At 43.5% G+C, this 23,296-nt stretch overlaps 1 protein-coding gene across 10 annotated transcripts in view; it reads right to left on the bottom strand.

Moving 5' to 3' along the window:
* Window positions 1-4,529: 4,529 nt before the first annotated feature.
* Window positions 4,530-23,296, bottom strand: part of BRSK2 (BR serine/threonine kinase 2) — a 304,523-nt gene continuing 285,756 nt past the window's right edge. For 4 of the 10 annotated variants that reach the window (XM_031055776.1, XM_005419517.2, XM_031055779.1 and 1 more), the window contains 3 exons: window positions 18,944-18,991; window positions 7,839-7,855; window positions 4,530-7,145 (listed from right to left, as the gene is read on the bottom strand). In XM_031055776.1, coding sequence (XP_030911636.1) covers window positions 6,693-7,145; window positions 7,839-7,855; window positions 18,944-18,991 — 518 coding nt within the window. In that variant the 3' untranslated portion in view covers window positions 4,530-6,692. Of the gene's footprint in view, window positions 7,146-7,616; window positions 7,904-10,480; window positions 11,324-18,943; window positions 18,992-23,296 lie in introns of those variants that run through there. The other 6 variants (XM_031055775.1, XM_031055777.1, XM_031055780.1 and 3 more) reach the window with 6 other exon arrangements.

Below are 23,296 nucleotides of genomic sequence, written 5' to 3'. Positions count from 1 at the left end.
CAAGGTGACAAAAGCTCTTTGTTCCCCTTTCCCAAATGAGATCTTTGTTAGGCAGAATGAGGAGAACTGCTGCCATTCTGCCAGGCTCTCCTCTTTCAACACTCTTGCTAAGGCAAATTTGCAGTGCAACTCCACTGAAACTGAACATCAGGGTTGTATCTGCTTCCACACCTCTGTATGAACCACAGGCCACACACTTCCAAACACATCTGGCAGAACAGCTTTTAGAATGTTTTTTTTAAAAGTAACTGGCTGCAGCTGGCCCTTGTTTGGGTCACTAACCAAAACCAAGCCCCACAGGCTAGCAACAGGATAAAAGCTAGAGCTAGCATCAAATTTAATTAAAACTGCACATAGCCAGGACCAGAATTTAGTCCCAAGGCCTTTTTTTAAGCTCTTCTGTAAAAATAAAGATCTACCTACTCCATACCCATTTCTGTTCTTATTGTGCAACTTGGTGCTAAAACTGAAAGCTCTTGGGCAGAGGTAACAACTTCCTACACTGCACTTGGGCACAAGAGTTTAGATCAGAACCCAGCATGAACTGGGGTTCATGAGCATTCCCATAAAGTGAAGGGAGGTCTCAGCCAGGGTTACAGCTGTTACCTAGTCCTACAAATAGGACTTTTTGTTGTGCTTTTTGTACAACTGTGGCTTTTCACATATCACCAAAGCATCCCTAATGAATGTAGCTCCAATACATTCCCTGATACATCCTTGCACCTGATTTTGAGCAGCACAATTCAATAAACCAGACCAGGAGTACTGAAGTAATTTGCTTCAGACAGGAGAGAAATCAGTACCCCAACTGCGCATCTCATAAATAACAAGGCTTGACCAAGGCAATTGTTACAAACAACATACCCCTGGAATCTAACTCCAGGTAACTCCAGTGTGAGTCAGCACTGCCTTGTTTCAGCTTAGTTTCATCCACTCTGAAATCTGATTTTCCTTTGGGAACAAGGACGTCCTACAGAGGAACTATCCAAACAGACACTGCAATTTGAAGCTGCTGCCTCAATGTGAATACTTTTCAAGAGCCTATGAAGCCTTAAGGTAAACACAGCTGCTTTTTCTGACAGTTCTTCTAGAATCTAGAAGTGCTTCCCATACCAAGACTTGCTACTTCCCTAGACCAACCTGTTTTCCTTCTCTTCTGGACAACACGGAGAGAAACATGTCCCATTCCCAGGGCTGGGCCAGTACTGCCTTCCAGACCCAGGAATGTCCACAGAAGAGAGAACACTTTGCAGAAGTGTTCAACAAAGAGCAGCTCAACGAGAAGCTGTGGAGCAGAGAAATCAACTTCTCTCCCAGGCAGCTGTTTCTGGAACATGCTGCCCAGAGGCGCTGTGCAGCGCCCACCTTGGGGGCACCGAGAGCCCAGAGGGGCGCAGCAATGAGCAGCCTGCTCTCAGCACGTCCCTTCCAGCCTCGCTTTGTGATCCACGGGTGGACCTCTCTGCCCGGGCAGAGGTCGCTGGCTACACCAGAAACACCCACCCTGGCTGCAAGCAAACTCTTCCTTCTGCTAATGCCGTTGATGAAAGCTCGTGTCTTCCCTGACCTTGAAGCTGTGTTATCTCCTTTGGCTGCCAGAAGGCGATAATAGCTCCTGACAATGGCAAGAGTCAGCGCTGAGCCGGTGGAACAGGAAATCCCATTTCTCAAGCCCTTCAAAGCCTGCCTGGCACAGTTTCTCTCAGCAGCACTCAGTGAGATTACAGCACTAAAAATAACCCCCACAATAAATTGTGCATTTAGGAGAAGAAAGGACTTGCCCTCAATGTGGGTTTCCCTTCCACTTGTGGCCTCAAGTATCCCCAGACAGTTGAACTACTACGGTTTTGTTCTCCAAATCAAGCAGGAGCTGCAGCTGTTGAAGTGGTTTTAAATGAAATAAGAAGATTAAAGGGTACAACAAAGAACTAAGATACTTTCCAGTTTTTAGACAAGTGTTTCTCTTCCCTCCCTGTTGTTTTCTATAGTAAGAAACTCAGAGCTAAATCTCTTCCTCACCAAAACACTCTGCCCTTCTAAGAGAAGCTCACATGCAATGGGTTGTATACAGCTGAAATGAAGCAAAGGTAGGGGGACCAGCCCTGCAGACTTCCCTACAGAACACAATCCCTGTGGGCATTCTGCTGTGCTTTTTCAGAAAATGTCCGAGCCTGATGGGTTAAACGCACTGTCTGAATCACCAGGAAAGGAGGCATACCTTGTAACAGAGGACACAGAATTAGCACTACCCAAAAGCCTCAAACAGTTTAATTGTCTTTACAAACGCTGGTTTTGCCTATGCCCAGTGAGAGCCATTAAAGCTCAGTCATTTGCATCCCATCACTTCCATTAAAGCCAGCCTGCTACGGAGGAAATTGTCACGCATTGTTGGCAAAGCCTGGACAATTTGCATTAGCGATCTCCAACACAACCAACCTCTTTCTCAGCCCCCAGACTGACATGTGGCAATGAGATTTATCCTCCTGACCATGGGCTCAGTTGTTCATTTGATGCCTATACACCATCATTTCTTTATATAGCACGTGTCAGATACTGGCTCAATTAAAAACTGTTCACCTTAAGCACAAACACATTTTTCAGGTACACATATGTCTAAACTAACAGCCACTTGCAAAACAGACAAACAGAAAATGTCAGCTGGAGTATTACACACTTGCCTTGTCTTCAGTTTACTCCTGGAAGGTCCTACGCTGCATTGCTTCACCCAGAGGAAATCAGACAGATGAACTTTAAACGCAGGAAGATTTTTTAGCTACTGAGTCCAAAGAGGTAAGCTCTCCAAGAGAGCCAAAGAGCTGCAGAGCTCAGAACCTCAGCTAATGAAGTGCCGGTGGCACAGCTCCCAGCATCTCATCAGCCATCACCTGGGATGGGGTTTGGATGAGGAGAGTAGCCCCCACCTGGCAGCAGAGACAATCCAGCTACCCCAGTCACAGAGGCAGACCAAAATCCCCAGCTACATTTACTACTTGATTTCAGATTTAAAGTATAAAATAAGAAGGGTGTTGTGTGGACAACAGTTTAAATAGAAACTCAGTTTGGTCAGAAGCACAGCCCCTCTTATGCACTACAAATATGACACCATGTAGTAAATGATGGTGTTAGAACATGGCCAACCAAAAAGGCAGAATAAATGTGGGCAGGCCAAAGCATGAGGTCCTCCACTTTGCAAAATTGTTATTTTCTCCTTATAGCTTTTGAAGACCACAATTAACAGTACTGCGCATGCTAATTGTGCATGGTACTAAAGACATGAACAGATCATAGAAGTTCATGAACAGTGCTGAAAAGAGAGAGCAAAACAAAAAAAGCAGCAGCATACACCTGCTGCCACAGTGCACTTAAATCCCATTTCCCTTTACACTGCAGCCCAGCACATTCTTGTACTTACAGAGATGCAAATGATATACAGCTACTTCCCAGTTCGGGGTTTCCAGTGCTACAGAGACCAAATCCTGCAGCACTTGTGATTCTCCTCCTCATCTTTTCATCTTTGTCAGCTCCTCCACTGCCCTCCAGTTTTAGCAGACCAGTGAATCCCCCAAAGACCCTATAAACACTCTGGCTTTTTCCTAGATGAGACTGTATTTTGTGTGGCTGCTGCTTGGGTGCTGCCTGGCAGGGCAGAGGCTCCCCAGCCACCCTCACCTCACCAGAGCCTCCCTGAGGGTGAGACGGCACCACAGAACTTTCCGGAAGGTCTCTCCCTGCCTTCCCTCCATGGCGGGCGGAGCTTGCCCCTCACGGGCTCGTGGTGGGAAACCCTGGCTGGCCTGGCCGGGGCAGCTCTGGAGAGGGCACAGGAGAGGGGACACGAGGGGGACACGTCCGGAGCTGGCCGGGCTGTGGTGAGCACCAGGCCAGGGCATGCACAGGGCCAGTGCCACGGCCCTGCTGTGAGCCTGGCCTGCCATGCTGCCCCAGGCCTGTGGGAAGCAGCAGCCAGGGCAGAGCCCAGGAGGGAACTGCTGGGTGCAGTGACAAACCCAGGGAAAAGGCACGGAGAGCAAGGTGCGACAAGCCAGCAGCCACACGGGCTGCCCAACCAACCAGCAACAAACTCCAGAACCACATGTGCCAGGGACGTACCTGAGCAGATTTTTCAAATGTGTGTGACTGAGGGCTTCAGGCAGGGAGGTGCAGCAATCCTTCCTACAGCTAAATCTGGAAGCAATGCGAGCAGCTCAGGTTAGAGAGGAGAAAGTCACCAGCAGCCACAGTTTTTGGTACTGTGGTTTCCATCCAGACCAGACCTCGGTGGGGGTGCAATTGCTCTGAAATCTGGATTAAGCTTTTGGAACACATTACTGAGGAAAGCCAGGCCTAGAGGGTTGGGCTGTCCTTGCTCCTTGGGCCCTGGCGTTAGTTCCACGGCCAGGAGGACGCTGCCTTCCTTCAGCTGCCATCTTCAGCTCCTGCAGTGCAGAGGCCATGCCACGGTACTCACTGGCTCTGGCACCAGCCAGGAGTTGGTTTTCACGGACATAAACAGGACACTCAACAGCTGGTATCTTTACTGAATGAATTTATTGGTTTTTGAACTAAAGTTGCTCACAGTTATTTAACAAGGGATACATCAGATTTTTTTGTCCATTTCAAACCATTAAATAATGTCAGTTTGTGTCTGTATATGTGTGTGTGCGCGAGTGTGTGTCTTCGAAGTACAAAATAGGAAGGATAACAAGAGGTATTGCTTTCATTTATTCTTATATCTTGTGTGAGTAATCCCCTTCCTGCTTGTACCACATGGGTTTTGCTGATATAGGTATTTTTAAATTATTATTATCTTGTATTGAAATCCCAGCCTTTTGTAGAGGTACAATGTAACAGAAGCATCAAAATCTATACACAAGGGAAGAGAAAAGAGGGAAAAGAAGGACGGGGGTGATGGGAGGGGAGCTCGGAGGAGAAGTAGAGAGAGGGCAGAGGCAGGAAAGACAACGAAAGCAAAAGAGACTAATTTACAGCAATGTCATGCAATTAAAACTGCCCCCCTCTCCTGCACCCTTGCCTCCCCCCCTCCCCAGCCATCACCCCCTGGTGTCTGACATGCACACAGCAATACGAGAGAGAAAAGTTTAAGAGTAGGGGAAATAAATAAATAAATAAATAAAGCAAAAAAATTAAAATAAATCCCTCCCATTTTGGGGAATGGGGAAACAGGGCAGAAGTCAAAGGTCTTTGCCCCAGTTGTGTCTTTAAAAATTCTTTTTAATCTTCAAACCTATGTACAAGTAAAACTGGTCCAAGAAGGGGAAAAATGATTAAAAAAACCAACAACGACAACAACAACAAAAAAGAACTCATCCAACATTATCATTAAAAAAAAAATCTTGCGATACAACATACACCCATAGGAACCCAACGAGCAGCAATCGAAGGTCATAAAAGAGCTGAACACTAATGCTAAGCCTACATTCTTAAAATCTCAGTCAAGAAATACTTCTCACTGTGTTTTGTCTTCCACGTGTAAAACCACATTTTGTTGTTTGTTTAACCTTTGAGCTTGGGCCAGAATAAGTTACACTTGGTCACATAACTCTTGAGGAGGAGGAAAAAAGGTGGCAATTCTTCTTTCTCAAAGTCACAAAATGAACACTTACAAGATTTCTGTGTCTTTTTTCCCCCTCCTCTGCAAAATAAATAAGAATCAATGTTGCCTCTACACAGTTATTAAACAGAAGATATATCTAACAGCTTATTTTTTTAAATATATATATATGTATATATAAATAACCAAGACCTAATAACTGAAACACAAAAAAAAAGGCCCCCATCCACCCAATCCCACCCTCCTCCCTTTCAAAAGAAAAAAAAAAAACAAAACCAAAACAAACCAAAACCTTTATAAAAATATCTTGCAGTAAATTTTAAAGTTTACAGTAGCTTCGTGATTAAGTCTCCCATTGCCCTGACTCCACCTTGTCTTGCTCTGATGAACCAAGTGCCAGTGATTTTGCACACACACACACATACACACAGAGGAAATAAAACCCAATATAAGTCTCTTTTCTTCCTCCTCTTCATCTTCTTTTTTTTTCTTTTTTTTTCTTTTTTCCTTTTTTTTTTAAGAAAAAAACCACCCAAGCCAACAAATGAAACTGGTAACTTAAAGAAATAATAATACTGATATCAATGCAGCACTAGCAACACAACAATTGCCTCTAAATGCAGGGTGTGGTGGAGGATCCAGCTGGTTGAAGAAGGTCCCAGCGCAGTGGCACAGTGGCAGGGAGTTGACAGGTGGGGAGGAAGGTGTCGAAGGAGGAGCAGCAGTAGCAGCAGCGGCAACTGTGCCTGGTGATGGGAGAGACAGTCCTTGGCAGAGTCTTGTCCCTCTTCTTTGCTACCAGAAGTTGCCTTTTCCCTAAGTTTTAATGTTTTGTTTGTATGTGTTTATTCATTGAACCCCCTCTCCCTCCTATGTTTACTCCTTTCCCCTTCCAGCAGGTTAAAAAGCAAAATGATACAGTATAAAAAAAACAATTAGTTTGTGTGTGTGTATATATATATGTATGTATGTATATATATTTATACATAAATATACACACATATATACATGTATATATAAAAAAAGGGGGCAAAAGAAAAGGAAAAGGTGGTGGGGAGAAAAAAAAAAAGGATAAGAAAATCCCGTGATGAAGCTCCCCAATATTGTCTTGGTTCACCGCTTAGTTTTGAGTTGCTCCTGGCTGGTTTCTGATGAGAACGCGCTCTGGATTCATGGAACACTGCGCTCCTGCTACACCCGTCTCCTCCCCCACACCCTCCCTCTCCGGGCTGCGATCACCTGCGCGGACAGAAGTTGCCAAGGGTAAATAATTCACTCCAACAATCTGCAACCTCCTTTGAGCCCAGACTCTGCAATCCCATAACTGAGCAGATGTCTCTTGTGGAGCACCAAAAAAGAAAAAGAGAGGGGAGAAAAAAAACCAGGCGTGCACTGGGGAGGTGACTGGGGAGAAGTGGGAAAGAAGCCCACTTCCTGAAGGGAGAGGGGAGGCTGGGAACCTCAAACAGGACTGGTCCTTGGACAGTCTACATCGGTTGCCTTCCGTCAACAAGTGTCCGCAGAGCACAGAAGGTGAAGCCGTGGCTGACATGTTAACTTTTCGGGATAATTCCTGGTAGCAGAGCGGAAACAAGTGGTGTCGTCAGAAACACAGAGAGAGCATGAACAGAACAAGAAACAAAACAAAAGAAAACAAAACAAACCCAAAAAGGAAAAAAATCAAAAAAGAAAAAACAAAAAAATCAGGAAGGAGGAAAAAATCAAAACATTCAAAAAAAGGGAGGAAAAAAAACAATTGAAAAAAACCACAACCCAAGATCTGGTGAACTGGGTTTGTCATCTGTGCTACCTTTTCTTTTCTTTCTTTTCTTTTCATTCTTTCATTCGTTTGTTTTTGTGTTTGTTTCTGAGATATATATTATATATCATATATAAATATATATATGTATATATATACAGTCATTCCTTCATACAAAATTTGTCTATAGACAGTTTTGTACTGTTGTGGCAAGGTATATACATCCTTCTAGTTTAGAGGCTAGCTTGCTAAGGAATATTCTTTCATTCTTTCTTGCTTTTTTTCTTTTTGTTTTGTTCTGTTTCCTTTTTTTTTTTCTCTAAGTTATTTAATTTTTTATGTGTTTATTTAAGGTTGGTCTTGTAGGCCGACTGATGAGACCATCTTTGCCTTGTCTTTGCCAGCAGGGTACTTATTGTCTCCTCTAGACCCATAGTCATTAGAACCGGAATCGCTCCGCTTGCTGTTTGCGCTATGCTTGGTTGGCGTGCCGGGGGGATGGCTCACCTGCCCGTTCTTCTCGTCTGAAAAAAGTTGTTTAATTACGTCAAAGAAGTTACTCAATGGGCTGCCTGGGTACACAAAACAGAGGAGACAAAAAAAGAAAGAAAGAAAGAAGGAAAAAAAAAAGAAAGAGAGAGAAAAAGAGAAGAGAAAGAGAGAGAACAAACAAACAAATGAACAATGGGGTTTTTAACGAGAAGAACATGATGAGGAGATCCAGAGCCACGTGCGTGGGGGTGTGTGGGGGATGAAGACAAAGAGCAGGAAGAGGAAGAGTGTTTAGGATGGGACACCTACAGAAATAAAGAACCTGGGAGCATAAAGCACCTAGGGGGAAGCTCCTAGTTTTTTCCTGAGTGGGGAAGCATTGCTGTCTCACCTGGCAGGAGGACACACTACCACATGACTGAAATAGGTCAGTCCGTTACTAGGACTCACTTAGCCACTCCACATGGAAATGTCAGTGACTGTAATGCTGGATACAAGGCAAATCCCATCCTACTCCTGCTGTTACAAACACGGGGTATTTCCATGTGGCTGCCCGTTGATGCTTTACTTTGCAGCCTTGCTAAGCTCTCTGTCTACACCAGGCATCAGGCTTTCCTTGCTTGCATTTTATTTCATTCTGAGTTTCTCCTTGCCGCCCTGTCGTGACTAAGCCTGAAGCCCCTGAGTGGTCCCAGGGAAGCATCATTTGGAAAATGAGCTATGGCTGAGTGTTGCCATCTGCATGTGCAGTCTGTGGTTTGTACTTGCAGGCTTCTGAGCATCTTCAGATCCTCCCTAAACAGGTACCTGGAAATGAAGATGCTGAATGTGGAAGCAGGCTGTTACACATCTGCCTGTTTCTGTCAGGGTCAAGACCTACCGCCTCAGTATCCTGAATTTATGCTCTCTCCACAGCACAGCCTCCATGGCACCGGCATGCATTCCAGTGCAGTTAGGAGCCAGAGAGGGAGGCAGAGCTGTGTGCTACTGGAACAGGCATCTCCTTCAGCCAGCTCTGAGATCATGCTGCTGTGTTAACAAGGACTGGGCACTGGGCACATGACTACAGCCTTTTGTGCCACGTGGGCCTCCGGGAAGCACCGTTATATGCTCTTAACATGCTTCTGTGTTAGAGGGTGTGCAGAAGGTCATACCTGAGGGAAAGGCTCTAGGGGCTACTGAGGGAAAGGGACCTGGAAAGGTAGCCTTTTTTTGGGAATTTCTAGTCCCCTTTCATTTTCTTGGATTGGGGGATTAATCTTTATCAAACATAGGAGGGGTCACTCTTTGAACATGGGTATTGAAAGTGTTTTTTATCCAATGTACACAATGGAGGTGATGCCTGTTCATGATCATTAAAACCCCATGATGGTTTTCTCAATATTGGGACTGTTGGCTCTACTGTTCTATCAAATTCAAATAATTTCTATCTCCAGCTCCTGGAAGGAAATGGGCTCCTTGTATGTGCCTTCCAATGTGGTAGAATGCTGTGAAGAATGGAACCTTTCATCCCCAAGATGGGAACATTCTGTCAGGAGCAAAGGGCTTCCTCATAGCAGAGACTGGTGGATACTGGTGGCTTGGTCATAACGTACTTCACTTTAATTCCAAACATAAGCAACCCAGTAACTACAGCAGGCAAGTACTTTCTGCACACAGCAATTTGACTGAAGAGCTTGTTGAGTACTTTCTTATTCTCTAATGGAAAATGCAAGCCAGACATCATTGTCTTACACAGAGAAAGAGGAAATGCATAGTATTTGTGCTTTGCAAACTGAATCAGTTACTCTTTTTTGCCTGCCCTATGCTAACCAGGTAGTGGCTGCTTTTCCCTGCTTGTTAATGGGCATTCAGAAAAATCAAATGGCTGGTAAATACAGTGAAGAATCTTAATCTAATTCATTCCTTGACTTCCTGTGCCTGCTGCTTTGTGGTTAATGCTCTGCTTGCCCTGGTTCTGTCAGTCAGTTCCACTAAAGCTAAAAGCAACAGGCTGTGAGTTTCTGGAAGGGCATCATTCACCCAACTGACTGAGGCCTTAGTGATGGGCACAAACAACCAACCAGGCAAAGCACATATCTCAATTTCCAACTGTGAAGAGAAAGGCTTTCACTAAACTCAGTTGCTTCGGGCTCAGGCCTCCCTGAGCTCCACCTGCTCCCTTCCACATGCAGGAAAATGCTTGGGAAAGGGGGTATCTGTTCCACATCTATGACTTCTACATCAGAGATGTAGAAGTCTGAGCCTCCCTAAAACTGTTTTAGGTTTGTGGACACACACATTGCGCAGACTCATTTTTCTCTACTCAGATTCATTTAAGTGGATACCATTATATTTTTAAGTGGATACCATTTTTCAATGAAAAGAGAAAAAAGAAAGCAAACACTCAGCCTTGAATGCAGGAATGTGGGCAGATCTGGTTCTTAGGTGGCTTTGGACCCCTCATCTTCATAAGCAAATGGAGTCAGCAGAGAGAATGAAAAAGAGCACTGAAAAAAATGCTGGAGAGGAAAAGACTGCTGGGTTGGGAGAAAAGAGTAGGGGAATATCTCTAGTTATTCAGCTGAGCAGTTTATTTAACAAGCTTAGAGGGAAAGATGAGGGCAGAGTAAGCAGGGCTCTGCAGGAACTGGGAAAGTTTTTTGTTTTCATATAGACAGGAACAGTGACAAAAGTACAACTTGCAAGAATGGAGCAATAAAACACTTTAGAAATTATACATCTTGTATTTGCTGAGTCCTGATACAGGACTTTTTAGTCATCCTACTAAAATATGCAGCCCATGTTTCATCCACCCTTTCTCCTCCCCATGGCCTACTGGCTTTCAAGTGCCTGGAGATTTATTGCAGCAAAAGTATTTAACAGTCTACTTTTCTTTGCCTGTATCACTGCTGGATTCCTTACAATCATCATTTTTTAGTTAAAATTTTAATGGGAGGTAAGAAAATCCCTAGGGATGTTTAGAGAGCTACTGAAAACTAAAATAGGCCATTTCACTAACCCTTTCCTTCCTTTGCCTTTTGTACTTGAAATTAAATAGTAGGTAATAATGCCCTCCTGTCCTGGCAGTCAAGGAAAAACTGATGCTGGGCTGGTGTTCACACTGCTCTTTGGATAGACAAGGAGTCCTCACACTTTTACTCTGGAGATACCCAAGAATGGGTCAGCTGTGCTGGCAGCATGAAAATGGTGCAGGGTGTTGTTCCTGTTAGTTCTCAGTTCCTTTTGAGGTTATAAATCCAGTAAAACAAGACTTGAAAATGCAGGCGATGATGGATTAGAACAAGTTTTTCAGCAATCTTCCATGCCTAGAGTTCAGTGCAAGATGTGTCATAGGCTCTTACACCTGTAAGTCCATCAGGGGGCCTCAAAAAGGCTGCCTTTCTCATTTCAGAAAGTGAGATGACATCCCATTTCCTCTGGACAGGGATGAAGGTTTGGCTCACTGATTCTTCAGAACATCCCTGGTGTTTCATGCACAGACTAAGGTCTTCTTTCCCCTTGAGAGCAAATGTTCATCAGCACAGAGCAAAGAAAGTGTAAAGGGTAGTAAGGGTGAGAAACCGAGAGAAGGATCAGAGGCAGGAGGGGAGGTTCAGAGCATTAGGTATATGTCTGTTAGGAGGAGATGGATATGTGCAGTTCTGAGTTAGACCAAGGAGCTGTTTGCTGCAAGACAGGGAAAGGGAATGGGTTTGAAAACAAGCACTGAAGCTTATGAAAGGGTCATGTATTGAAGGGGTGCTGAGAGAAATATATTTATGGAGAAGGAACTGGTTTGGGGCACCTGTGTGCAGCACTGTCACAGCCAAATATCATGAAATAAGTCAAAACTGTGAATGGATTTGAATACAAGCTCTAAAAGGAAGAAACAGGGCTAGAGATAGACACAACAACATAGAAGGAAGCTGGGCAGGCAGTTTGCACCAAGCCTCACAGTCCTCACTATTTCATCTGCTGTTCTTAGGAAGCCTGTCTGAAACTGACCTAGGCCCAGTGGTGTCACCACTTCGAGAAGCCAAGTGAAAATGGAGCATCCAGGTAAGAGAGGAGGAAGAAAATAAGGGAAATCACTCCAGGCACCACAAGTGACACCAGGAAAGGATGTACCTTGCAAAAACCCTGCTCTCACTTTGTAAAGACCTCACAACCCTCTACAGAACATAACAGGAGGTGGTGAACAAGCAGCTTCAGGACAAGCCTGGAGGCTTCAGTCACTGATTAAGTCTGCTGTTTTGTAACATTTTTAAGACAGTCAGATAAGGACTTGCCCCTCTTTTCACTGCAGCAAATAGCAACATTCCCATTGACTTCACAGAAGCAAACCCTGAGGCACTTCGTTCTCCTGTGAAACCATCTCTCTGAAGTCTATGTACTGTTAATGCACTAATCCTTGTGGTGCTGAACACAAAAGTTGCACAAAACAAATATGCCATCTGTGGGATTATCCTCTATCTTTTCTTTCTGTATAGCCTGAGATGTTTTGGGTTTCTGCATGTATATCTTGGGCTTTAGGAGAAAGTGAATGGGAAAACATAGGTCACCAGTGGGAAGAGACACCTTTTCTCAACCTGACTTACCTTACTTCTTTCCCTGTTGCTTTCACATCATTCCTGACTGTCTTTTGCCTGCCTCTGCTCCTGAGGTTTTCCTCCTATACTAATTCCTTATTCTTTGGCCCTTGTCTTTTTCATCCCTAGGTGCACTGTTTTGATAGCAGCTGTGGTTTCAGTGAACCGTGTACTGAAAATCCAACTTCTTTCACATAAAGCATTAAAACACTCCTTAATGTGTGATAATCCATTTCCTTTCAAAATAATTTTGCCACTTTTATAGAGTTCTAGCCCACTTCATTAAGACAAGGCATTTTTTTGGTCTGTTTGCTTGGTTTCTCCTGTCAGAGTATCTTCTGCCTTCAGAAACAAATGACTTAAAATATAGAACTCACTCCAAGAGTATATGCAGCGAAAGGGATGACAGAATAATAAAGTGGCCCATTCCTCTTCGTTTAGTTGCAGACCATGTAGGAAACTCCCCCCAGACTGAAAAGGCCCCAGCCTGTACAAATCTAAATCAGGCAGATACCTCACTCAGCTCACTAACTACCGACAGAAAGTCCAGGGAACAACTCCAGTTTCTTGGCAGGAAACCTGAACTGCAGCTAGAAAAGGTGATTTACTTTCCAGAGTTCTTAGACTCTGCCAGTAAAAATGCCAACTGAAAATGGTGTCTGCAAGAACAAACTGCAGAACTACTGCAGAACTGAGCAACTACTCAAGTTATCACACAGCACTGGCACAGGTATCCACGCCACCAGCAGGCGGGAACTTCCAATTGCTACTCCTCTGGGGAGACCTGAACAACCATCCTGACATTTAAATGTTCTATAACCCATTCTCATTCTTACTCCCCTAAAACATCCCATTCTCCTCTGTAGGAGGGTGGCCCAATATTTGTGTCTAGCATCCAGCTGGCCATTCTCTGTCTTGCACATTTTTTCTCTCACTCACATAAACACACAGAGAAGCTGAGATCCAGTTCAGCCTCTCCTCACAGTATTACTGAGACTGGTAGCTCTGGAATAATGAATTAGGGGACGGTGAATACAGGCAGCAAAGCCCTGAAGGGATGAGGCCCATTTCCTTGCTGCTGCCTCCTGCAGAGCTAAGGCATGAGTAAGGAATCAGAAATCAAACAGTCTGTTACTGCTGAAAAGCTCTGGCCAATCCAGCACCACCACGTAACATTCAAAAAATGAGACATGATGATGGAGGGGAGGGAATCATACATTCATTTGGACAGCTGGTGGCACTGAAAGAGCAGGCAAGGATAGTGGTGGGATGAAGAGATGCCAGATTCTGTTATGGAGTCATGCTCTTCTGGCAAATTGTCTGGTAAAGGTCTAAGCCCACAAATTTTTTGTATCTGCCTGCCCTTTTACACAGATCTGCCTGCACAAGTGTGTGCTGAGAGGGGAAACTGAGGACCCACACCCATAAAGCCACAGCAAATGACAGTATTGTTGCTACCCATTCTCTTAAGAGATTTCTGCAGCTTTATTCCTATCTTTTCTGCTATAAAATGTCAGAAATGTATTGGCACTTAATAATACAATTTTGATCTTTCCTGCCAGATGGATGTTCACATATTATGTTATGGGTTTCAAATTCTTTAGCCTGTTCCTGAGGAGATAGATGACCTATGCATGCTGGTGAAATGTTGCTTCCTCATTTCCACTGAATAAATCACTTCAAAAGATGATTTAATCTTCTGGTAAGGCCATCTCAAACTTAGCTTAGTCTAGCAAGCAATTCCATGTAGCTTCCTGGAACACTGGCTATCATAAATAAAGCGCTGTGATCTTAATTAAGAGAGATATCTGTGTTTTTGTATTAGATATTATTACAGAGAAAAAGATCTTGTACTGCATAGTAAAAATCTAACCATAGCTGTCAAAATAGGATCTGACATGAATCAAACAGTTCAATACATCTGGATAAACTTTTAGTGCCAAGCTGCCTTTTTTGGTGGCTACCAGTGCAAAAACATGAGGCATGAATTGGAAAATAAATGTCTCCTCAACACAACACTAGACTGAAGACATACAACTAAGTATGTAGGGAGTCAGCCATTCCTTTGGACAGCAACAGATACTGGCAGAATGGGCAGGGATACCTGCAAACCTGGCTTGAACTCTTTAGAGCCACTGACTTATCTTACTTGTTGTGAACCACCCATTTTGAATGAGTATGTCATCTCTCAGGGGGGTCTTCTTCCTTTGGTCTCTCAGCTGGGTCACAATTTGAACTGGAGAGTCAGCCATGCTCAGAAAAACCAGGAGCCAGCAGATTTTCCAGGAATGTTAATAAAACCCCTTTGTTCTGACCACCTCACGGTGTGGCAGTGCTAAGAGCCTTTCAGCTGGGAGGGCAGTGTGTGCTTTTTTCTGCAGGTTCTGACACCAATATTTCTGCCAACAGTTTCAACTTTTTGGCAGCAAATCATCAACCTCCTCTTCCATCAAACAGCTACTTTTAGAAGTGAGATTACTCTAATTAATGCCAATACGGGTCAGGATCACTTCCAAGAACACCAAGTCCAGGTATTTGCTGCTGTTACTAACACAAAAACGGACTCTAAATGAGCACTCACAAAGATACAGGCTGCAATTGCAACCCAAAGGTGATGTAACTAGTTTGAAACTACAAAATGTTTCCTGACTTCTCAAGCAGATTGGAATACTACTGGCATGGGCTTGTGTCTGTATGAATCAAACTGTGATTGCTGGGAGCTACAAAGAGAAGCCTTTACTGCAGTGTGGTTCTCTGTGTGCAGAGGACACCTAGCCATGGCCAGCTAGATCAGACAGCTCTGAATAAGAAAAATGTCAAGTCCTAAACACTGGAAGCAAAAGATCTGAGAGAGATGCATTGGTGAGATATGAAAGGCAAGTGGATGTGCTGTGCTTCTGGTTTGATCAGATCATTTTGGTGATAGTCACTGGTACCCACAAGGAACCAAAAATCTTCTTGTTTAACTCTGGTGCCAGGAATCCAGGTTTCCATTGTAAGCAGCAATACAAGTTAAATGTTTAAAAGTAAACACAAGGCCTTCTTTCCAGTCTGCACAGGGTTATGGTCCAAGATTTTGCAGGAGAGTATGGTTGTGCAGAGCCTAACATGACAGCATGATCTGACTGGAGCTGCACCAGTTATCCATACTACCCCTTTCCTCCTCTTATCGTCACCCTCTTTCCATGGAAGTGACACTGATGTAACTGAAGACTTCACTGAGAATTATCAGGGAGGGAGAATAAGAAGCAAAGATTGCCTTACAAGTAAAATTCATCCTGAGATAGTGGCAGTGTGAAGACTGGGAAGTTTACAGTTTTCCTGGGTTAATCTCAGAAGCAAAAGTGGAGGATAAGGCAGGCTTTTCAGAGCTTCCTGTCAGCAGCCAGCACCTCAGCAAAACATACTTACCATGGACTCCGAAAAACTGGGAATGGCTGGGAAGGGGAGCTATCAAAGGCTATATACCAGCCCTACCATGAAACCAATCACCCAAAGAGAGTCTCAGCTCACTACATGAAAGACTTGAAGTCACTAAAGTTTGTGAAAAGAGACTCTTTGCTGACCAAGGACTATTGAAATGGCACCATGGGCTTCTGTGTGGTGTGCATCAATGGCTCCAGATCCAATGTGTTCAGTATACAATGAATGATACTTGCTTTCTAATTCCCAGCTTTGTGGTTGAAGCTGGAGGGCTTTTCAGTTTATGTATTATCTTGATTTTCATTTTTAATGTAAAGGCTCTGCAGAACCTATTAGAACCTTAATTATACAACCTATTCTTCAGTGAGATAGACATAAATACCAGATTAGATGGTAATAAACAGTTCTCTCAATCCTGCTTCAAAAGAAACAGAATCCAGCTTGTCCTTTTACAGCTGTGCTGATTTTATAAGGCTTAACGACAGCACATAAAGTGGTAAAGCTTATTTGTCACTAAACTGATTTGGCTGAGAATACACACAGGAACAGATCAGCTAAAGTATCACTCCTGTAGATGTTTTTCAGGTTACAACTGCATTTTATATGCAAATATTTTAATTTTTACAAGGTAAATTTAATCTTATGAACAGGCTTCAAGGAAACCAATTTAGTCTTTCTGACAGCAGCAATGCCCATTCCCCTGCTGAGATGGGTGGAAACATAAAATAAAATATTTCACCCCAGCATGCATTTCAATTTATTATGAGCCACATTCTTTTCTTCTATTGTGAAATACTACAGGTTGGCAGCATTTTCTGGTTTGCATAGGTAGGGTTGGTAGAGCAGCAGTTGTGTCATTTGGATATTGGCAGCTCCTATGACAAACCTCGGCTGTTCAACATTAACTTGTTTCTCAATGCCAGTGACTTTATGCAAAACCACTCCTCAGACTGATGACCACTGCTAGCAGAAGATAACATTTAAAGGACTAAACAAATTTGCCTTGCTGTTGATTACAGCATTCAGTGGTTTATAGTGGGTGAAAACATCTTCCTCATTCCCGCCAGAGCTTTCCCATGGCTGAGCCAGGCTGAAGAACTTGATTAGCTCCTCTTGCTACAGTGTTAACTCTTTTGGCAAGAATGACCCTGTGCTCAGAGTCAGAATAGGGAACAAGGAGGGAATAAAATAGGGAACAAACCCCCAGAGAACACAGTTTTTCTACATTATTGGTTATTACTAGATGAACATTGTGTCAACATCATGGGAGGATTCTCATCTTCAGAACCACAGAGAATGGTTTGCCAAAAATAGGCTAAATGCTCACACGGTTCCCTTCCACTCCCCTGTCTAAACCATGGGTGAGCTCCAGCAGAAGAAAGCTCCAGCTCCTCATTCACACAGGAGGGTGGAATTCAGCATGGTGCAGTCACCACTGCTTACACTGATTGTGAGCTCACCAACAGGAATGTGATTTAAAGGAAGCAGCTCCATTAAACTCCTACAGGGCATCCTATCTCCTCTCTGTCTGTGCTGTAGCTGCCACAAAACAGTCTCCCTTGCTGGCCTTCACCTTGTCCTCTGTGTCCCTTGTTGGATTGCTGCTGACACAGTGGCAGCTGGAGGGCCTGCATGAACTGTGAGTGAGCAGTGATCTCTCTATCTAGAGAATGCAGGGTGCTGCCTGGTTATCTCCATAGCTCAATTAACTTGCAAGCAATCAGCAGAATCAGCATTTCAGTATTTTTGTATGATGTGAATGCCAGATTCCAGGCAAGAAAAGAAGTCTTGAGGAAGAAGAGGAATTTGCTGTCTGATGACTTCAAGAAGCTAAGGGTCTGAAATGAGTCTTCATAAGATCAGAAAAGTCACCTAAGAAATCAAATGAACTCCTATCAGAGCAAAGGTAAAACTCCCACCAGCAGAGCTGCAACTTAAGGGAAGAGATTGCCAGAAACACAGGCCAAATTCTGCCTCAGTCACACATGCATAAACCTAATATTATCTCCACCATGACAACTTCCCTTTATGGTTACAGACTTCAGAACAACTCCAGAACAACTTTCTTCAGTTAATGAAGAGATAGTGTGGCAGCCGCAGGTCCAGCTGGAGAGCAGCACCAGCTCAGTGAACACTTTCCTGCCATCTTGTCTTCCCTTTCACTGAGATATCTGAACTCAACCGAGATACCAGGATGGAAATCTAAAGAGAACAGAGTTCTCTCATACAGAATCTTTCTGTACAAGACATGAACAGTAAGACAAAAATATCTCTCTTAGTATTGGGCATTTCCACTGTTGTATTTGGACCAGTGAGTAGAGGCACAAGTACTGAACGTAAGACTACAGTCCATGTGTGCAGGGAGGGACGGGAAGGCTAGGGACAAGTTAACCAAAATTCACATAAGCCCAAGCAAGCTGAGCTGAAAGTTTTGCAGATTTTTTTTTCTTATTCCTAGCAAAATTCCAAATCTTCAGTAGGTTCACTACTCCTTCAGTTAGGGACACAACATCCTTCCCTAAGTCCAGAGTGGAACTGTGACAGTTTACTCTAGCCAAGTGTCTGACATAATTTGCTGTGTGTCTTAGGGAGAATTTAAAAGTGCCACACCCCAAGGACATCTGGGGAAGAAGGGGGTGGATGCAAAATGGAGTTAAATAACACAGCATTCCTGTCTCAACAAATAGCAGGAAACCAAGGGAGACAGCAGCTAGCAGGGCAGCATTCAGCTTCACTGCAGAAAAGGGACTGAAGAGTCATGAACCAACAGCAGCAAGTAAAGAAAAGAGGAAACAAAAGTCAGGAAAGAAAATCACTGGCCTGGGTTACAGTGAGAGAGGGTATCTCAAGTTTAACACCACACATTTGTGCCATGAAGGGGAAAGCTGTGGTGGAGCCTGTGCATCTGTGCATGGATGGGGAGGAACAGAAAAAGGGATATGTGCTTGTGCCCTCCAGGTGAGTGAAAGACATAGAGGGTTGTAACCGGGTGGGGAGTCTTGGAAAGAGCGTGGGGGAGCAGGGACAGGGAACGGCAGGAGGTGCAACAGGACAGCACGGCGCATTGTTATGTTGCTCAGCAGGGGCTGGGGAAGGTGAAAAGGCACAAGGGAAGGAAGTTCTTACCACATTTGGAAAGTCTGCCAGTCATCAACTCCATACAGTTAGTGGTGTCTGGATCATAGAGCGGAAAGAGGAGGGAGGGAGGGAAAAACATAAAAAAAGGTTTCCATACCTCTGTGCATAAAGTAGTAACTTAGCACATTATTACCTGAAGCAGGAAACATACACACATCTTGGTGTTTACACAACCCAGGCCAAATTCTGCCACCAACTCTATGCCAGTGCAAACCTGGCCCTGTGTCTGAGTGTGGAGCTGCTTCAGTAGTGCTGCCTCCACTCACCCCTTTATCGTGGCTGGAGGTATTTATGAGATGTGGGAAATACTCTGCTATCACATTGGCAAACTATAAGCCTTGAATACAGTGTTTCACCTGGCTAGCTTTGCAAATTAGCCTGCAACAGCCAGGAAAAGCTTAGCCAGCTCATATATCTACATCAAAAACCTGGAGAGAGGGAAGAAATCTAGCCCTGTGCTATTGGACATGAAGTGAGGCTACTTGTACAGCTCAAAATCATCTTTTAAACCCCAAAGGATAATGTCAAAGTTTCAATCTAACTCTCCCATTCAAATGTAATCTCTTACTGCTCTTGCTTTCAAGGTCAGTATTCACAGGCAATAGCAGCACATCTGGAAAGGGTGGCAGAATCTGGCCCTAAGACATTACTGTCCACTTTGTGTACAGCTCCCATTGCCACAGACTCTGGGTGCTTCTTACTTAGGTGCAACAAGCAGAAGGAGCTCCACATGTCAGCTTTAAAACAGAAAGGCCCAGCCCAGCTGGACGCTTCCATGTGGAACCTGCTGGCAAGCCAGATCTGCTGCTGTCAGCCAGGACTCCCTTGCATTTGGGATCTAAATCAATGTGTTCCTGGGCAATGTGAAGCACGCACTGCTGAGCAGGTGGCTACTAGTTAAAGCACCCAGATCTCCCCTTGCCTGGGCTCTTGAGGAACACTTGGGTTTTCAAGAAATGGGTTTCTTGGAAAAATGCACACATGTGCTGAAAATCCCTAATTGCCAGGAAGCTCTAACTACTCTCTATCTGCTATAAAGTCTGCAGGACAGAGCGGGAGATAATTTCTCAGCATTTCTTCCCTTAAATATTGAGAAAAGTAATTTCATAAGAGGAGGAATATACTAGGGTGAGCTGAACTCATGCCAGAAGAGCATGGATATGCATCTATTATGATGCAGCCAGGCTTGTGCTGCACAGATCATCTGGGAAAGCAGGGAGTAGAGAGGGCAGCTGCTTGGTCCAGTGACACTGGTCAGAGCATCTAGGCAGGGGTCACATGCTCTCCATGCCCAAGGCTAAAGGTGGGCTGGCAGAGATCAGTAGGAGATGATACCCACGGAAGTTCTCTCAGAAAGGCACAAGACTGAGAGAAAGGGGCAGAAGAATGGAGGTGAAGGAGAAGAGAACATTCAAGATCTAGAACAACAGAGGTGTCAGACAGGCCAGGAGTTTACCTGCCTTTGAAATTCTTTCCTTGGTCTGGCTGGCAAAGAATTTCATATACAGTACAATTTCAATACATTTCTCCCTGAAGATGCCTAGCAGGTTTGAGAAGTGCCCACAGCTGCTGATTGAGTCAATGACTAGAAGTCACACTCGTGGTCTGTATCATTTTTTTTTCTTTACTAATTTGGAGAACTTTTTGTTTTCTTGTGCCTTTTAGGGGTTCCTGTCCAGCCCTCTCAGAGTCACCTACCCTTTGCTGCAATGCAGAGTGATGCAGATCGACAGAGCACTCACACAACCATTAGCAGAACTTAGCTTTGAAAGAACACATAAAGAGCAAAGAACATCTCAAATATGACCAGAATACTGTTTCTGACTCCTCGCTCCAACACCTGGAATTTTCCCCTCAAGTGTATCCAGACTGACTGGCCACACAGTAACCAGAAATCTGGAAACAAAAAAGTAGTATTTGGATAACGTCAGAGCAGGTAAACATTGTGTAAGATCCTCCTGAAACTGGTATTTTGGTTTCATTCTTCATTTTAACAAATTAAAGAGTAATCATGTCCCCTTAAGTTAACATTGCCTTTTTTCCTAAGTCATTTGCAGTCAGCACAGCTCTCTTTGGTACTTAAAGGCAATTGTGTCACAGGTCTACACACATTAGTTGTGTGATTAGAATACAAGCTGACAGACCTACACACAAAAAAGGGATTGTAACAGAGGCTTTTTCACAGCTGAATATCTTGGGCTCTGGAGCCAATTTGGTTCCCAAAAAAAGTAATTTTGTATAATTTTGTAATTTTTTTGTTATAGAATTAGTTTTGACAGATAAGAAAAATTTTCTGAAATATGAGACTATGGAAAAAAAATCAAACTAACACTAACAAAACTTCTAAGTTGTCTTTCTCAAAACTTTCACGCACAACTATGCTTTGAATCCTCCATATTGTCAGGGCTAGTCCCAGGAACTGCAGAGGAATTTATTTTTATTTGTAGTGTCTTTCCAACACCTAATCAGATTGTTTTTCCCCAATTCCAAAGGCAGAGCCAGAGCTCATACTGCATCACTTGGAAGACAGTGTTAATGTGTCTTCAGCTTCTCTTTTAGAATATTTAGTTTAAGACTTTCATTTCCATCCTATTGTAACATCTGCTTTAGTAAATACTCTATGTGATAAAGTATTCCATCATTTTAAAACAGAATTTTTATTCTAATTGGAAGTCTTAAGATTCTAGCCAGTCAGCTTCTCCTCATGGATAGTAATCCATAATCCAGTGACTGTGGGATCCAGGTGTTATGAGAAGTGAATAAAGCCAGGGTCCAAAGGCTTTTAACTGTCTGAGAAGCACTGATGAGTTGGGTAACTGCATTTTAATGTGTCCTGCTTATTTTTTTAATTAAAATATAGTGGCAGTGTCAGCTCTCAATCCCTCCGATGATAAAGCAATTCCTTATTTTATAGGAATTGCTGGAAGTCACTCACACTTTGGATTTGACCAAGACTTTGATAAGTGACATCCAGTTCAGTTCACTAACAGATGGCAAATGCTTTGGTTGAAATAAGGCCTCCCTTCAAAAGGTCAAACAAGCTCTGAATCCACTAAAAACTACTAGTGCTCTGCTGATTTTTCTTTCCCAATTTTCTTTATTCTTTAATTTCTATCCTATGTAGATGTCACAAGGAAGCTGCCTGGTTTGTGATGCTTCAGATATCTCTGAGACCCACCCCAGCCCAGGAAATCTCACCCAAACAGCTGCTCCTCTGAGATCTCCAAGTCCAGGGCTGGATCCCAGAAAGCACTGAGCAGCTCCTGCCAGATGCTCACAGTCCCCAGGAAACACCTCCAGTAAGGGAGATGATGTCAAGGGAGCCACCAGCTCCTCTGGTCCAAGGCAGTTATCATGCAGATTGAAATTCCCCAGTGTGTCTGTGCTTATTTGATATTCTGTTTTCCTATCAAAACTCTGGAGAGCTTGGACTTTTTTCTACATGCTTTATTTCTGGACTACCAGTTAATTTTAATGAAGGCTGCTCAGTAATAATACTAAAGCTGTTTAGCAAAAACACAGTGTTCTGCCAATCCAACCAGGCATTACAGGGCACTTTTTGTAGGTGGAACTATGATAGCAAGATGAAGTAATTACCCTAGACACTAAAAGAGTATAAGACATAAAGGGTCACAGAAGATTGCAGGAAACCTGGGACCTGAATGAACCCCAGAAAAAGCTAACATGCAATCCAATTCCAAACTGGCATTTGCACAGTCCTTTTTTTTTAAGTCTGCAGCTGGAAGTTTACCCTGCAAAGCACTTCATTTGCTCCTTACTCCATTTTCCATTTTGATAAAATCCTTCACACATTTGGAAACTGTAGTTTCTTACTTTTGGTTTTTTTGGTGGCAATTTGCCAGCCTGCAGCTCTTGTGAGCCATAAAATACCCAGAACTCACAGATCAGTGCTCTAGGAAGAATCTGCACTGCCCTGTTTTGAAGCTAGATATGGTCTCTAAACACTTGTTTATGCTGATGAAAGGCACTTCCAGCAGTAACAGTGAGATGCTCTGAACTTGGAGATGTCAATAGTTAAAATCTGATATCAAGCCAATAAATATAATAAGGAAACAGAAAACCTTTTACAAAGAAGCTTTAAAGGTTATTTCAGTATTGCTGATTGCCCAGTACATGGGAAAATGGGAAAAAATTTGAATATGTAGTATCCCACACTTGAAAACCAAAGCTCAGAGGAGCAAGAAAATATTAGGGAAATAAAAATTGCTACCCTATGAACGATCACAGATGGCTTTTGCATGCCCCTATTCACCAGCTGCTACTATTACTCTTTCGTGCAAAGGCATCAGAGAAAAACAGATCATGATTTAATGGAAAGAG

Source organism: Geospiza fortis, unplaced genomic scaffold (genome assembly GCF_000277835.1).
Source record: "Geospiza fortis unplaced genomic scaffold, GeoFor_1.0 scaffold66, whole genome shotgun sequence".
In the NCBI taxonomy this organism is placed as follows: domain Eukaryota; kingdom Metazoa; phylum Chordata; class Aves; order Passeriformes; family Thraupidae; genus Geospiza; species Geospiza fortis.
This window is presented reverse-complemented; position numbering and strand designations above follow the sequence as displayed.